Source organism: Hydra vulgaris, chromosome 13, assembly GCF_038396675.1.
Source record: "Hydra vulgaris chromosome 13, alternate assembly HydraT2T_AEP".
Lineage (NCBI taxonomy): Eukaryota > Metazoa > Cnidaria > Hydrozoa > Anthoathecata > Hydridae > Hydra > Hydra vulgaris.
In genome coordinates this window covers 35,621,499-35,638,451 of record NC_088932.1, presented here as the reverse complement: position 1 = coordinate 35,638,451, position 16,953 = coordinate 35,621,499, and the positions used below count along the sequence as shown (strand labels likewise).

The 16,953-nt window shown below is 26.6% G+C and overlaps 1 protein-coding gene across 4 annotated transcripts in view; it reads left to right on the top strand.

Annotated features, from left to right (window-relative positions):
* Positions 1 to 16,598, top strand: part of LOC100209066 (A-kinase anchor protein 13) — a 76,884-nt gene extending 60,286 nt beyond the window's left edge. For all 4 annotated transcript variants that reach the window (XM_065816719.1, XM_065816718.1, XM_065816721.1 and 1 more), the window contains 17 exons: positions 1,109 to 1,226; positions 1,364 to 1,413; positions 4,435 to 4,485; positions 5,462 to 5,624; positions 5,926 to 6,011; positions 9,895 to 9,943; positions 10,063 to 10,150; positions 10,225 to 10,274; positions 10,436 to 10,507; positions 12,541 to 12,614; positions 12,998 to 13,036; positions 14,277 to 14,323; positions 14,530 to 14,558; positions 14,649 to 15,028; positions 15,227 to 15,271; positions 15,525 to 15,559; positions 15,643 to 16,598. In XM_065816719.1, coding sequence (XP_065672791.1) covers positions 1,109 to 1,226; positions 1,364 to 1,413; positions 4,435 to 4,485; positions 5,462 to 5,624; positions 5,926 to 6,011; positions 9,895 to 9,943; positions 10,063 to 10,150; positions 10,225 to 10,274; positions 10,436 to 10,507; positions 12,541 to 12,614; positions 12,998 to 13,036; positions 14,277 to 14,323; positions 14,530 to 14,558; positions 14,649 to 15,028; positions 15,227 to 15,271; positions 15,525 to 15,559; positions 15,643 to 15,955 — 1,689 coding nt within the window. In that variant the 3' untranslated portion in view covers positions 15,956 to 16,598. The remainder of the gene's footprint in view (positions 1 to 1,108; positions 1,227 to 1,363; positions 1,414 to 4,434; positions 4,486 to 5,461; positions 5,625 to 5,925; positions 6,012 to 9,894; positions 9,944 to 10,062; positions 10,151 to 10,224; positions 10,275 to 10,435; positions 10,508 to 12,540; positions 12,615 to 12,997; positions 13,037 to 14,276; positions 14,324 to 14,529; positions 14,559 to 14,648; positions 15,029 to 15,226; positions 15,272 to 15,524; positions 15,560 to 15,642) is intronic.
* Positions 16,599 to 16,953: the final 355 nt, after the last annotated feature.

The window sequence follows — 16,953 nt, the reverse complement described above, 5'->3', positions numbered from 1 at the left end:
TCTTAAAAATTGATTTCAACTTTTTTTAAAGATAAATGCTACAAGACTTCAAGAAACTACTACATTTTTAAAGACCAAGAATTAAAAATGAATTTTAACAGTTAAGAAATATAAAAAGGATAGTTGTAGAGTGATGGTAAAGAGAGTAGATGTAGAGTGGCAGACAAAAAAAATTAATTATACTTATGATGGAGAGTTTGAGGTAACTGTGCCATCTTTGAAGAAATTTACGAAGCAACACATATCAAAATTTGATGGGTGGAACTATAGAGGAAACCATGGTGAAAACCATGTTTATCATTGAGTATTTTTTCCAAAAACAGTTTTTGTTTTTAAAAAAAATAGGAATTGATATCATAATTAAGGTTTTTGATTGGATAGAACTTAACAATATTAACATAATGCATTGAAAAAAAAGATTAGTAGAGGCAATAATTCCATATAAAGGCAGAAAAGTAGTGTATAGATAAAATATTGATAAAAATGGTTTTTTAAAGAAAAATCGCTATTAAAAACAAAAGTAATTTAAGAAAACATAAGTGAAAGCATCGAAGAAAATATAAGATAATAAGTGGAAGATTTTTAAAGTTTCATAGATCAATATCAAGACTTTTAGCAAAAAATCTTGGTATTACTATCTATAAAATCTAATTGGTTTTAAAGATTTTCGAAAGAAAGTATTTAGTCGCATTTTACTTGGTATCCTGGATACAAAGCATTTTTATTAAGGTGTCATCTTTAGCCTTCTTTAGCTAAAATTTTAATTCATTCCAGCTGGATTTTAGTTAATTCCAGCAGAATTTTGGTTTGAAATATGTAGAACTCTGTTTCAGCTAGAGATGGAAAAAATAGCTGCAATACATCCTTTTTTGGCACAACTACATCTAATTGTTGAAAGTTATAATTCAATAATTGTCAGATCTCAGTTTTTATTTTGTTTGTAACTAATGCCGAAGTTTTATTATTACACATTATTATCATTTATATAATATAAATTGATGTAATTTACATAAAATTAAAATTTATTTTTATATTTTATCAAAGCAACATACAACCATTTTATTATAAACCAGCAATTTTATTGTTTTGAATGACTATTTATTCTTAGAACTGCATGCTTAATAAAAGAACACGCCGGTTGTCTATTCCAGAATGTATTACATATGTGACGATACGCATAACAAAGTATCCTCTTCTCATTGAAGCAATCATGAAAGCAACAAAAGGTTTATTAAATAATATTTATAAATATAATCATACTTTTTTGTGTGTGCGTATTTTTGAAATTATTGGTGTCTTTTTTTTGGTGTCTTTTTATTGCTTTATTTTAGTTTTTTTATTTTCATTTTTTCATTTTGTTTAGAATCAAAACCTGGTTATGATACTTTAAAAATTGCGCTTAATTTATCAAAGGTTGGTTTTATATAAATATATATATATATTTTTTTTTATTGTTTTATTTTTTTCCTATTACTATGTGTGTGTGTGTGTGTATATATATATATACATGCGTATATATATATATATATATATATATACATGTGTATATATATACATGCGTGTATATATATACATGCGTGTATATATATATATATATATATATATATATATATATATATATATATATATGCGTATATATATATACATACATATATATATATATACATGCGTATATATATACATGTGTATATGTATACATGTATACACTTAATTCAATTTAATAACTTTTACTTTTTTATCAGGACCTTACTTATTATACAAGTTTGAAAGTGTTTTTTTTTTTTGTTTTTTTTTTAATAATAAGTTTTTTTTAATAAATTTAAAAAAATGCAAAAACAACCCCCTGTGTTTAATCACATTTTCTTATTCAATCATCCTGCTAATCTTTTGGAAATCATGAAAATGATTGTAAATTGTTGTTTTATTAAAACAATTTATCACAATACTATTGTTTAATTTTATTTTTAATTATACTTCTTTAATTTGTTGAAGGAAAAAAAAAATTGTTCATTTTATCTTTCTTTTAATTCATTCGTTTTGTTCTTTGTGTTTTCATATTTGATAAAAATGTTATGAAAAAAATCCAGTTTTATTTTATAACAGAGGTACCATTTGATAACAGAGGTACCATTTGATAACAGAGGTACCATTGATACTACCATTTATTCTTGTCGTGATAAGAAACCAACACCCTCTGATTGCCTGGAGGGGGCATTTGAGCTTGAAAAGGATCTCACTTCTGCTACAGCATGGGGCTCACAGTGGCTGGTGAACTTTAATTCAGATAAAACTCAATTTTTTTCAGCCAATCGTTATCGCAATAATTTAGATCTTCCTATATTTATGAACGGTGATGTACTCGATGAGTCACCTACTCTTCATCTTCTAGGATTAACTCTTACTTCCAATCTTTCTTGGAAACCATATATCAAATCGGTTGCAAAATTAGCATCTGCTAAGGTTGCATCTCTTTATCGAGCTCGCCACTTTCTTACTCTGGATTCTATTCTCTACCTCTATAAATCTCAAATCCGGCCTTGTATGGAATACTGTTGCCATATCTGGGGCGGATCTTCTAATGATGCCCTTTCTCTTTTAGACAAGGTGCAAAAACGCATTGTAAACATAGTTGGACCTGCTCTTGCAGCCAACCTTCAACCATTATCACATCGTCGTAATGTTGCTTCTCTTTCTCTTTTCTACAAATACTATAATGGGCACTGCTCGAAAGAGCTAGCGTCTCTTGTGCCATCTACTAAAATTCATTCTCGTGTTACTCGTCATTCAATTAAGTGTCATCCTTTTTCTGTGACTGTTCCTAAGTGCTCCAAAAACGCTTATTCGTCTAGTTTTTTTCCTCGAACATCAGCTCTTTGGAATTCGCTTCCTTCATCTTGCTTTCCTGATTCATATAATTTGCAATCTTTTAAATCGTCCGTCAATCGTTATCTTGCTCTACAATCTTCATCTTTTCTCTTACAGTAACTTCCAACTTTAATTAGTGGCTGCTTGCAGCCTTGTTGGAAGCAAAGATGTTTAAAAAAAAAAAAAAAAAAAAAAAAAAAAAAGTTATTGTTGTCAAATGTATCAAATATATGAAAAATTGAGGTAATTAAAAAAAAAATCCAACAACTAAAATGAAATATACAAAAAAAATATGTTTTAGTAATGAGAACAGTAGTAGTCAGGTTAATTTTTCCATTTGAAAAACCGTTTAATTTATTACATTATTATAAATTATAAAATTATTACTAATTTTATTATATTAAACATTGCACATTCAGTATTTAATTCAAGTATGTAATAAATAAATAATATAAATGTAAATTTAAAAAAAAAAAGTTCTTCATAGAAAAAATATAAAGTATTATAATTGCACTCTATAACAAGATTTGTTTCAAGCTCAAAGTTTTCTATCCATGCACAATAAGCTTTGAAAGGGGATTTAAGAGTTGGTTGAAAATCAAAATAAATCAAGTTCTTATTTTTTACACAATTTTACTTTAGATTATTATAAGAGTTATATGAGGGTTATTAAAAGGTGGTTGTAGGTTGTCAAAAATGTAACTTGCAGTATTTGCTTGAACTTTAGATCTATTAAGTTATGAACTATATGATTTTCAAATTTTTTTTGCAGGAGTTATCATGGAAGTTTCAAGCTGAGCATGAGCTTCCGATTGAGCTTAAATGCAGTTGTCATGCTATATGATTTATCTTATCAGCTCAATGCATAAAATTTTTTTCCAAAAGTTGTTTAACAATATTTTTAGTAAATTTAAAATATTTTTTATAATCAATGTGCAAAGTTTCAAACTGCTTGATTATTATTGCTAGTTATTGCTTGTGCATTTGAAATGATGTTTCCAGCAACTTTGATAAAGTTTTAATATCTAAATAAAAAAACAATGTATTTAGCTTTTTTATTTAAGAAAAGTTTATATTTTGCAAGGACTACTTTTTGCCCACCTAAACTGACTTAAACAGGTATTAAGATAGACACAGGCATTAGCCTTGTAAAGACAAATTTTTTTTTATTTTTTATTAGCAAGTAATAAACATGATAAAAGTACAGATGTTCACAGGTGAACTAAAAATATCAAAGGTTGCTTTTATTAGTCTAAATTTTTATGTATTTTTTTATGTATTGGGGGCAAAAATGTCTTCTAAATTGGATAAAGTCATTCTATTATACTTAACTAAATCTTTTCATATAAGGCATGCATTTAGACAATTGCTAAGCATAATTCTATCAAATGAAGAAGCCAATTAAGAAACTTGAGCTTATCAAATAAACTAGGCTATCAATCAGTATACCACTAAGTTATCAAATGAACCAGCCAAATGAATAACAGACATAGTAATACTGATAAAATAAATGATCGAGAAACATTTTTAACAGATTATTAAAAACATTTCGTTTCTTTCTTTTTGAAGGAGTTTCTTGTTGCAGTTGATGAAAGTGTTAATGCATATGAACAGCAAAAGGTACGTTTTTTTTTTTTTATATAAAAATCTTTTAACATATGAGATAGTATATACAAACTTTTTTAAATGTGAAGATGTATATCTTTATTTGTATATGTGAGAAATATAGTTAAGTATGTATGATATAATAGGAGAAACTTTATTTTTATTGAATTAATAATTTTCATAAGTTTCATTGAATTAATTAATTTAGGATGCTATGAGCTACAAAATTTAACAAATTCTTTTTTCTGCCAGACAGTTTGTATAACCACATACTGTAGGATTTGCTTTGAAGAAACTAGCACTAGTTAAAAAAAATCTTTACATTTTTTCTGTTTTGGTGTGAATATTGACTTCATTTTAGGTTAATTTTATAATTAATTTATGATATAAGTTCATTTACAAAAATATTTTCAAAAAGTTTCTGTTAATAAGTTAAAGCACATACACATTCAAAAACCATTTATTTGTTAAGAGAAAAAAAACACTATTTTACCCGAATTTCATTATATCCAAATTCCCCTCCCCGCTCAACAAGTAAATTTACTTTGACATGTATAGTTAAATTTAAGGAGTTGAAGTGTTGAAAAATCAATTAAAATCAGAAACACTATTGCTCCAAAAAATTAAAAAACAATCTTGGGTTATGTATTTCATTATATTTAAGTTCCTTTCCCCTCTTTACAAGAAAACTTTGACATGTATAGTTGAATATAAAGAGTATTGGTGTTGAAAAATCACAAACACTATTGTTCCAGATAATTATAGAACAATCCAGGGATACTTTAAGGAACAAACTAGGAATATGTTTACTTTTAGGAATAATCCAGGGATATGTATACTTTATAGAATAATCCGGAGATATGTATACTTTAAGGAACAAGCCAGGAATATGTATATTTTAAGGAACAACTCAGGGATATGCATACTCTAAAGAGTGTTGTATAAAACTAAAATGTTCCACCAAACTTTAAATTGGTTTAATGTTTTTCAGGTTTTAGAAGTTCTTAGGAAAAGTGTTGACAAAAGAAGTGTAGTTGAAATTAAAAAAATGGATGGGGGAAAGTCAACTTTTTATGCAAATAAGTTATTTACAAGGCGCAGTAGACTTATGTATGACAAAAAGTGTGTGTTACGAGGCAAAAGCAAAAATTATGGTGAGTGAAAAAAATTCTAAGTTTAATTTTACATTTTTATAATGATTTATTTTTATCTGATGTGGCAGTAGTGTAGTGGTAGAGCACTTGCCTTATAAGCAAGAAGCTCCAAGTTCAAACCCTGCCACATCCATGGTAGTATTGCGCTCAACTTGTTTTACCGCACAGCAGCCTTGTTTATCAAGGTTTGTGGCCTTGGAGGAGGAGGGGGGGGGATTGATTTTTTTTTTTTTTTTTTAATCATTATATATGAAGATAATATTTAAATAAGTTATGACTATAATAGTTAGGTATTTTTTAGATACTCGAATGGTTGTTTTGGCAGACAAGTTGATTTTTTTAACAGATAATGGTGGCAAATTGCAGCTGTTGTCTATTGATAATAGGGTATATGTTTATATTTAATGATTTTATATTTAAAATTTAAATTAAATATTAAATAAAAGTTAAATGTTTTAAAATTTCTTTATAAAATGTTGCTTTTATTTATTATTATTATAAGTTATTTTATTTATATATATATATATATATATATATATATATATATATATATATATATAGTATATATATAGTATAAGTTATTTTATATATATATGTAGAGTGAGAGAGAGAGAGAGAGGCCTCGGCAGGAAGAAATAAATGTGTGTGAGCGGCAAAAAGCTCTCCTAAAACAAACATGGCTCCTCTAAACAACTTCTTAGGAGAGCTTTTGGTTTTTGCAAGAGCTATCTGTTTATTCATTAAAAATTGCTTATTAATTACAAAATTTTGGTTTTATTCTTGTTACAAGCCCAAGGTGCAACATATCTTTTTTTTTTAATGAACGTTGATGTTCGTATCTTTATTTAATGACAAACATCTAAGTTAAGAGATATGTCATATATGGAATTTTTATTTTCAAATAATTTTTATTCAAGTTAATAAGTTATTTTGATATATCAATCAATCTTATTAAATTTAATTAATTTTTATTTCTTCAAAACAATTTTTTACGCATTTGCAAAGTGCGCGTAAATTAATGATAATTAATATGCAATGACCTAACAATTATAAATTGTTATCCATTGATACTAATAATTAATTTTTCTCTATTTAGTTTGCTAAATTTATTTACAAATAAAAAAAAAGTACTAACTCGAAGGAAAAAAAATCGTACAAACTCGAAGAAATTAAAATAAAAGAAGCTAAAAGTAAAAGAAAAGTTGCTTTCACATTTCTTTTTAAAAACTTTCAAAAATAATATCATTTAAAGTATTTAATAATAAGTTAATAAAATTTTTTTTAGTTGCAATGATAATTATACTTTTGAAAGAAAAAATTATACTTTTGCGAGAGCCATAAATTGCTCTCGTAAAGAGAGCAATTTATGGCTCTCTTTACGAGAGCCATAAATTGCTCTCTTTACAATTTATGGCTCTCTTTAAGAGCAAGAGCTTTAGCTCTTTCTCCTGCCAAGGCCTATATTTTTTAAATTTTTTTTTTTTTTATAATTCACCTCCCCAAGGCCGAGAAGGCCACTACAGATGAGGAGGCTACTTGTGGTTATAACCCTCTCTCAACTCTTTAACTCCAAAACACGAACCTTGACAAACAAGGCCGCTGCGCGGAGAAACAAGTTGGGCGCGGTACTACCAGGGACGTGGCGGGAATTCGGAACCTCTCGCATATGAAGCGAGCGCTCTACCACTACACCACTACCGCATATAAATATATATATATACATATATATATATATATATATATATATATATATATATATATATATATAATATATATATATATATATTAGGGTATGTCACTTAAAATAAAAATGAGCAAAGAAACTTCTAGCATCAATATTACAGTGCTAATATATATATATAATAAATAAAAATTCAGTAAAAAAATTTTTAAAAAGTTTTTTTTACCTACCGGGTAACTGGTTTTTTTGTCATCGTAAAATGTCAGATCATGAAATTTCCGGATTAAAAAAATTTATATCTCAGTGAATTTCAGTCCAATTTTAATGTCATTTGTGTATATAACACATGAAAAAAACTGATTTATCTTCTTTGTCCCAGTGGATCAGTTCTTGTATGGGTATAGCTCCCAGATTAAGTTAGACCTTCTTTGGCCTGAATCAAGTGTCTCCATTCAAGCCAAAGAAAAAGGTCTAACTCAATCCATTTTTGTATCTCTTTGACGGTTTTAATGGCAAACCTCCTAGATTCCTTATCTGAGCATGCTTTAAGGAAAAGGATCAAAGATTCAGAAATAAGCTCCATATTTTATGTACGGAGTAACAGTTTCTTTTATCTCATCCTCCTATTTTCTCAACAATCTTAACAGTGTTACTATCTGTTCCCGAGCCTCAGCAATACTGTGTTTCACTTTGATTTTACACCACATTTGAAAATACACTTAAACTACCCATTTTAAAGTAAAATCTTCTCAGCACATCATCAGTAAAGCCATGATTGGTCAGTCAGATAAAGAAAAATAATAGTTTCTCCAGTAGTAAGCCATCTGCTATGGGCAAGATTGCCACACTTATCCTTTTTAAGATTTGGGTCCATCTTGCCTGTAGTCAAACATGTAATCAGTTTATAACAGAGATGAATCTGTTGACATTGAACTTGGAATTTTTTTAGGGATCAGGATTAATGGTTCCAACTGCACAATAGGTTCAAAAGTATCAAGTTTTTCCATACTGTTCACTTTTAAAAGAGCTTTCTAATTGGTCTAGTGAAACCAACATTTGAATTAGTGGGTCCATCTAGAGTGGCAATAATGTGCCTCAAAGGACCATTAAATACAAATTGACCAGAAACACTTTGTACCCAACATTTGTTCAAGGTTTGTCAACAAACCTCCATCTTTCCCTGAACCAGTTACAGTGTTTGTTGAATCTCCTCCTATTACTTCTATAGATTTATGTACTCTCGATTTATGTTCTGTATTTTAAACTCATGAAGGCAATACCTGCTTATTGGCAGGTATTGCCTTCATGAGTGTAAAATGTGTAGTATAGCGACCATCAGGTTCAGTTGTAACACTAATGTGTTCTTCTTTTACAACTTGTTTCTTGACTTTCTTTTCAGCTTCCTCTTTTCTAAAGAAACCTGTCTAGCTGTTTCTTTAGTATCTTTACAAGTTATGATTGGCAAAACCTTTTTCCATTAACCCTCAGTTAAGCCAATATTTTGTTTATCAGGTACATTCTTAGAGGAAACAACACATTTGTATACAACGTTTTTTGATAAACAATTTCCACTCATTAGACATTGTTTTTTTGTTTAGAATTACAATTTTCTGTCGTTTTTTCATTTAAGATTTCTTTTTTGTTTAACTAAGCATTATTGTGACCTTTTGTAATTCTTTTCATATTTTTTGTGCAACTGTAGCTAAATTTAATTGTATTTTGATTAAAAATCTTATGTAATTTATTAGAGGGCAGGAAGTGTTTATCGACCAATTTTAAAAACACTTTTCCTATGTTAGTGGAAACATTTTTGCTATATGAGGGGGTTGAACCAAATTACATTTCTAGTTCTATTTCGCTTTTTTAGAAACTACTTTTTCAAGACTATCTTCAAAAGTTCATTTAGAGGAATTGAATACATTTCAATTCAATAAAGGAGTTTTGGTTTTGCCTGCTTTTAATTAAAATTGGGATATGTTTTAGAATTTGGGATGGATGATTTAAGTTAATAATAATATACAATAATTCATCATTTGGTTTTTGAAAAGCTTATATGAATTTTCAGAGAGGTTAAATGTGACATCAAGAAAATTCACAATTTTTAAATTTATGCCTATTTCGATTTGAAAGCCAACATTTTAAAAAATTTTTACATCTTTTCTAATTTTATCGAGCTGTGGACCAGATTTTTTACACGTTACTATTAAACCATCGTCACTATAAAGGCCTAAATCATTAATATTGATTTTTTTACCTAATAAATCTAAAATATATATTCCAACAAATTCACAAATTTCTGCTCCGTCGTAACTGCCCATTGTTACATCAAAGCAGTCATGTATGTTTTTCTTTTTCCAAATTTTTTTATTAAAGTAAAGTAAAGTTTTTCTGCAATGTTTTATTATACGGATTGTCTCTTTTGGAATAACTGTGTGGTTATATATATATATATATATATATATATATATATATATATATATATATATATATATATATATATATATATATATATATATATATGAAAATATTGTCTATTCTTTGATATTGTTACTTTCACTATTTTAAAATTTTAAAATTTTTTTATTTAAGCCACCTTGTCTTTCATTAAAAAGTCTAATGGTTCGAGAAGTTGCCACAGGTACATCTATTTTGTTCTTTTTTTTTTTTATGAAAATATAATTTTTCTATATTTTACATATGTACATAGTATTTTAGTACTTGAGGTAAAAAATATAAAAACAACTAAATTGTCTGTAGATAACAAAGCTTTATTTTTGGTGAGTAACGGTGAACACGGTGCTCAAATGTATGAAGTCGTTTGCGACAGTTACAAAGACAAAAAAGAGTGCGTATATTTTTTACTTTGTTTAAATAAAATTATAAGTTTTAAATATATGTGTTAATTTTTTTATTTGACAGATTTATGCCAAAGCTTCAAAGCTATATTAAAAACTGCCCTGATGAGGGTGGTAAGTTTTATTTGATTGTTCTCTTAAAGGTGCTTATCCTCTATTTTCATATTTTATTTATTTTTTTTCATTTTTATATAATTAGTTTTTATATATGTATATTTAAAATATGAGCAGTAATTGTATTTTTGAATAATCTTATTTAAAATTGTTTTTAAAAGATAATACAACAGATGAAGAAGAAATAAAAAAAGAAGAAGCTGAGAGAATGGAAAAACTCCTTGAATATATTGGTTATTTTTTATATTATAAATACTGTTTTTTTATCTATTATTTTGTGTTTCTCAACCTTATTGTTATTGTGTGTGACCTGCCTAGAATAAGTATTGGTATCATAATCAACCAAAGTATTGGTATCATAATCAACCAAAAATGTTTAAAAGAATTTCATTTTAATCAATAACTTTGCTATTTTCACTTTAAATCATAAGAAAATTTTAGTTCATATAATCATTCTATATAGCAATTATGTACCAAGTATTTTACTCAAGAAGGATAAACGATGTTGTTACTATTTTGGACGATAGGGCTATTCTTAAGTTTATGCTATATAACTAGATTCTGTTTAATAAAGTATTTTAACAAATAGAGTAGTATGGTAAAAATAACAAATAACAATATAATTTATAAGCAAAATAATACTATTTATAAAAAATACCCTTGCGTAATTTTTTAAAATATACAGATATGATTTAGAGTAATCATTTCCCCATCTCTGATAAAAAATTGTTTCTTTTTTTTTTTAAACCTGACAATTTATATTAAAAATACAGGTATAAATATATAAGTATAAATATAAGTTAAGTATAAAAGCACAAATAAAAAGTGATAAAAAAATTATAAAATTAAAAATTAGTCATTAAAATAAAAGTAACAAATAATTAAAATAAGATGCATAGAATCGCAAAATTAAAAAAAATAACGATATTAATAAAAAGAAAATCCAAATAGCTTATTCTATTGTAAACAGTTTTATTCAGTAGTTATTAGTAATAACTTATTACTAAATTTTTTTTGTGCGTTACCAAATTGATGGTGTTGCTATTGGTCCTATTTATGGGAAAACTTAAGGATATATGAATCAAGTTGTATAATTGCATTAAACCAGCTTTTTACATGCATATAAATTTTTTTTTTACGTTTTCAAACACAATGTACTCTAGGGTGGTGACCATTTAAACAACTTTTTTTTTAATGTCTGCTCTCACCCTCTAAATGTGTTCTATGTAAAAGTATATCATGTTGGGTCTCAAAAGAAGCGAAATTATTTATATTTTATAAATACTCATCATTTTATCAAAAAACATTAAGGAAAAAAATAAAAAAAATTTTTTTTGTAAAAATGCATATTTTTAGTTTTAAAATGTAATTTCTAGGCAGTGAAATTTAAAATAATAGTTTTTTTTATAAAATGATTTTTGTTTTTATATATTTTCGCCTCTTTTGAGACCCAACATAATATACTTTCGAAGAACTACTTTTTTGATAGTTACAGGGACTGGTCTGGTGTTTAAGGGTCTTGAGCTACCCCTAAAAAAAAAATTGTTTTCAGAAATTTTTTTATTCTAGTATTATTTTATTATATATAGAAAAGATTTAGAGGGTGAGAGCAGACATTTAAAAAAAAAAGTTGTTTTGAAGACCACTCTAATGTACTTGTCACACATTTACAAAATCTTCACTCAAATGAAAGTCATTTTGATAAATTTAATTTTTTGTTTTCGGATTCTACCTTCAACAAATTTGTAATAAAACTCAAGGATAGTATATAGAGTAAAATTGTGCATAGAGTGAAAAAAATGTAAACTGAGGATGAACATATTAAAACATGCGTCAAAAATAAATTAAATGTTTTTAACCAATTTTTAAAAAGGTTGCTTTTTTGTTAAAAAAACTTGTTTTTTATTTTTTGCTAAAAAGAAACATTGAATAATGATATATTTTGTTATGATAACTTTTTATATTTATATTTTTGTCTTGTTTATTAGTGTGATATATATATATATATATATATATATATATATATATATATATATATATATATAGTTGTATTACATATTTAACTTTCTTTCAAATTCTCGGCTTATGAATGTTTTGAATGAACTTATGTTACTTTCAGTGTATATTTTGTGTATAATGAAGCCTTCATAATAGCTTTTTACAGACTGAACATGATCAAGATAATTTTAAATGTTATTTTTCTAATAAAAACAAAAACACATTTAGACATGAATAATTTTGTAATTTTGAGAATTTATTTTTTTAGAACAATTACAATCAGCAGATGAAAAAATTAATAAAATATTTTCTGAAAAAAATAAATTTTTAAGCAACCTTAGAGTAAGTTGTTGTTGTTTTTTTGTGCTTTTTATTATTTAAAAATAAAAAAGGTTTTTAATAAATTTTATTAAACTAAATATTGTTTATTACCCATAGTTTCATTATCTCACAAATCCTATATATAGTTTATTACCCGTAATTTCATTATCTCACAAATCCAAAGTTCACATAAATGTGAATTTTGGATTTGTGAGATGATGAATCAAGTGGTTAAACTTGTTTTCAAATATTTATGTTAAAATATTAATAGATTTGCTTTAAATCTTTTTAAATTTTTTATTATATAATTGTTTAATTTTTTTTTTCGAAGTTATTTATATAAAAGATTATATTTATATTATATTGCTATAAAATTAAATAATTCTGTTATATTTTTATTGCAGGAACTTTTAGAAACAATGGATGAATCAGGAGTATTAAAGGTTGTTTATACATATATTAGGGTTGTTTATTCATATATACAGGTTGTTTATACAACTTATGTGAGCTTTTATAGTAAAAAAAAAAGTGTTAAGCAAGATAACTATTAATGTAACACAATGTAACTTACATTGTCTTAAATTGATAATAAAAAACATGTGGGTATATACAACTATAAATGTGCGTTTAGGTAAGCAATGTAATGTAAAATATCCTGCTGAAATAACCTGCTGCCAGGGGCTTCAGTGCATACATCAACTATCTTATTGCCTGCTGCCGCAAAGGAGTGTTGCTACATCAACTGAAGGTTTGGGTTGGGGCAGCAATCTTTTCTTTCATTATTCTTAGCTTTTTCTTTTTTTAAAAAAGCTGTATGCTATAAAGATAAGCAAAAAACAATTATATATCACTGTGGAATGCGCTCACTGCACAAAATTTGTTTTGATTTAATGACCAAGTCTGTCTTTTTTAAACCCTTTTAATAAAGTACTCAATAGCAGCCACTATCAAAAAGTAATCTTAACTAATCTCACTTGTAGCCTTGTGAACTTTACAAAATGCTTCAAATACGCTTTCAAATTCTTGTGACATCCATCCAGCTTTTTGAAGCAATTGTATTTACTTTGAAAAAGCATCACCTTCAAGTCTTAATAAAAATTAGGTGCTGCGCTCTTCTCCATAAAAAACTGGATTTCAACAACCCTAAATGGGCTATATTGTTTGAAAACATTTTCTAAAGCATAGTGTGACTCTTTGTGTGCTTGCAGAAAATACCGGCATGTTAGACTTTAAAAAATAGGTGAAAATTACTTTTACTTTCATAATTAAATGGTTTATAGTTTCAGCTCCAATTAAATTGCTTACAGTTACCTACGGAATTATAAATAAAAGCACATCATATTTTTTTCACCTATATTTACAATTTAAAGGTTTTGTATAACAAGGACTGTGAAGGGTTTTGAAGTTCAATATTTTTAACAGAAGTTCACATCATACGCTAAGTAGAATTTTATGAATATCAATTATAGCTGATGTTTTTAACATTGTCTAAAATTTAATTGATTCAAATGGACCAATGATGTTTAAACAAGTCGATGGTGTTTTACTTTTTTGAAAATAAAACAATTAAGTAAAATATTAACGCGGTGTTTGTGGTGTGTGTTTTTTAAGTCTTGCTTTTTATATAACGTATAAGAAATAAAACATTTTATATCTTAATAATATTGAAGTTTTTATTTACAGGGTCCACCATGTATTTCTGTTAAACGTGTAGATATTGAAAACGCTAGGTTTGTTTTTGTTTTCATTATTTTTGTTGCTTTAAGTATTTTCAAATAATGCATCACAAATGTGTTAAACAAATGTGATGGGAAAAACAAATGAATGCTCACAGAAAATGTGTTAATACTACTGATGCTTTGAAGCAATTCTGTTTATTTTTTGTTTTTTATATAATGAAGTATAACAAGTAAAATTCTTTGATCTTTTTTTTTAGAGAAACTCTAGAAAACTGTCTTTCAGAAGGTTTATTTTTGTTATAAATGCAAATTGCATATATTATTTTCTACATAACAATAAGCTTTTAAAAGTAAATAATCTAATTTTTTTTTTAAGTGAATGCTCTTGCTTCAATGATCTGTTCTTACAATGTTGATTTAACAGTTACAAGTCCATCACCCTCTCCTATAAATAACTCAACAAACTCTCTCAATAACTCTACTCATTTACCTCGAAGCGAAACCTTTACCGCCGCTGAGCGTGTAAAATCGGTTTCTACTTCAAGTAATATTAATCGAATATACTCATTAAAACCACATAATCGAACTGTAAACTCAGTTGTGGAAGATTCAAAACCAAGGCGACAAAGTCAACTTTTATCAGCTTTGAGTCGTGGAACAAACCAAAAGGTTATGGGTTCTAGTGAAGATTTAACCTCGGTAGCATCTTCTGTGTCATTGTCGAGTTTATCGACTGTAACATCAGCGTTGTCGCAGGTATTTAGAAAATTTTTGTATCACGTTTAGTAAGTTCTACATTTATGACTTTTAAAATATATTACGTCATTTATTTTATTTATTTATTAACTTATAGGTATATTGTTATTTTATAAATGTTATAGTTTTCATCAGACTCGCTCTCAGGCTCTCACTATATTCAATTAGTAGCATTTATTTTAAAAATGTTTAATTTAGGTTTCGTTATTCCAATCGCTAAAAGATCACTTGAATTCATTAGTTGTAAGCTTTCTTTTATATATATAAATATATAGTAAATATTGTTAATAAATATCTTAAAAAAATATTTTTTAACGTCTTTTGATAACAATCACTTTAAATTATTAAGTATTAAACTTATTATGAAATAGATTAACGTTTTTGATGTTATTTTTTTAATGGTAATGTGTTTCATCAAATACGTTAACGTTGTTAAAGTATTTGATATTCATCTTAAAGCAGAATATTTTATTGATTTTAACGTTTTTAATTTTAGGATGTAACTACCAAACAGGATTTGGAAGTTGCCAAGTAAGAATTGGATTTTTTATTTTTTAATGTTACTAAAATGTTTATCCTTATACATTTAAAAACTGATGTAAATAATTTTCTAGAATGCGTTTCGATCTTCAAGAATCACGTTCAGAAAACGTGCGGTTAGTTGAGGAGCGGAAGCAACTGGAAGAAAAACTAACTCAGCAACAAAAAGACTCAGAGCGTCAGTTACGTTACGAAAACGAAAAATATTTGAAATTAACTCGTGAATTTAAGCGTAATAATGACAGACTTAATAAACAAATGGAAGAGAAAAAAAATCAGTATCAACAGCTACTCGATGCCTATAACGCCCTTAACAAACATTCAGGCGAACTTTCTCATCAAGCAGATGACAATCAAAAAGCTTCTGACGATGTATTATATTTTTGATACTGTTGCCGTTTTTGATAAAGCAGCTCATTCGTTTAGTAATTATCAAATATATTGTAGAAAGTGGACCTTTCTGCAGTTTTTATATTTTTTTTAGTGTTAATTTTTTAGCTCTTTCAAATTTTTACTCATAGCAAGCCTAATTTTCGATTATTTTTTATATATATATATATATCAATAAGTTCGACAGGAAAGATTTGGATTATTTTGCGAATTTGTTTAAAAAAGTAAAAACTAGCAAATCTTTTAAACCTTCCAGAGAAGACCCTCAGGAGCTTGTAAATTTTTAGTATCGTTTGTTTGTATATAAGACAATTGCGGTAGAGAGCTCATATATTTATCAAAATGACTTTATAAATTCCTTAATGTAAAGTTTCAAACATGTGCTAAATGGTATGTTATATATTTTCAGGTGATTTTTTTAGTGTTTAGTCTGTTTATTTGTTTTGTGAATGTCTGTGCTTGCTGTTTGTTTTTGTTTTGTTAGTAATTTATTAGTAAGTTCTGCTATAAATATACATAGACTTCATACTTTTCATGTGTGTGTATCGCTATATAAGTAGAACAATTTTTCTCTAACAAAAATCACACACTTATAATTAACATTTTAAAGTTTTTATTTAATATTAGTTAAATACACGCAGCTGTCAATGGTTTTATCTTCCATAAAATACTTTAATACCGCGCAACTGTCAATAAAGATTTTACTTGAAAAAGTATTTATTTTAGGGAAAATACATTTTTTTTCGTTACAGAAACGGAATAAAATACTTTATATATTTTTTGAATCTAATTTTACTTCCATAAATCATTTTTCAACTTCCATAAATCATTTAAAATGGTGTTAAATGGGGCTCTGTTATTTTAACCTCTTTTTTTTTGGCAATTGTATTTTAGTTTTATTCTAAAAGCATTTCCTTTTTTAAGCAAATAATAAAATTAGTTAAAGGTTAAAACAATAATAACAACAATGGTCCAATGAAACGATTGCAAATTAT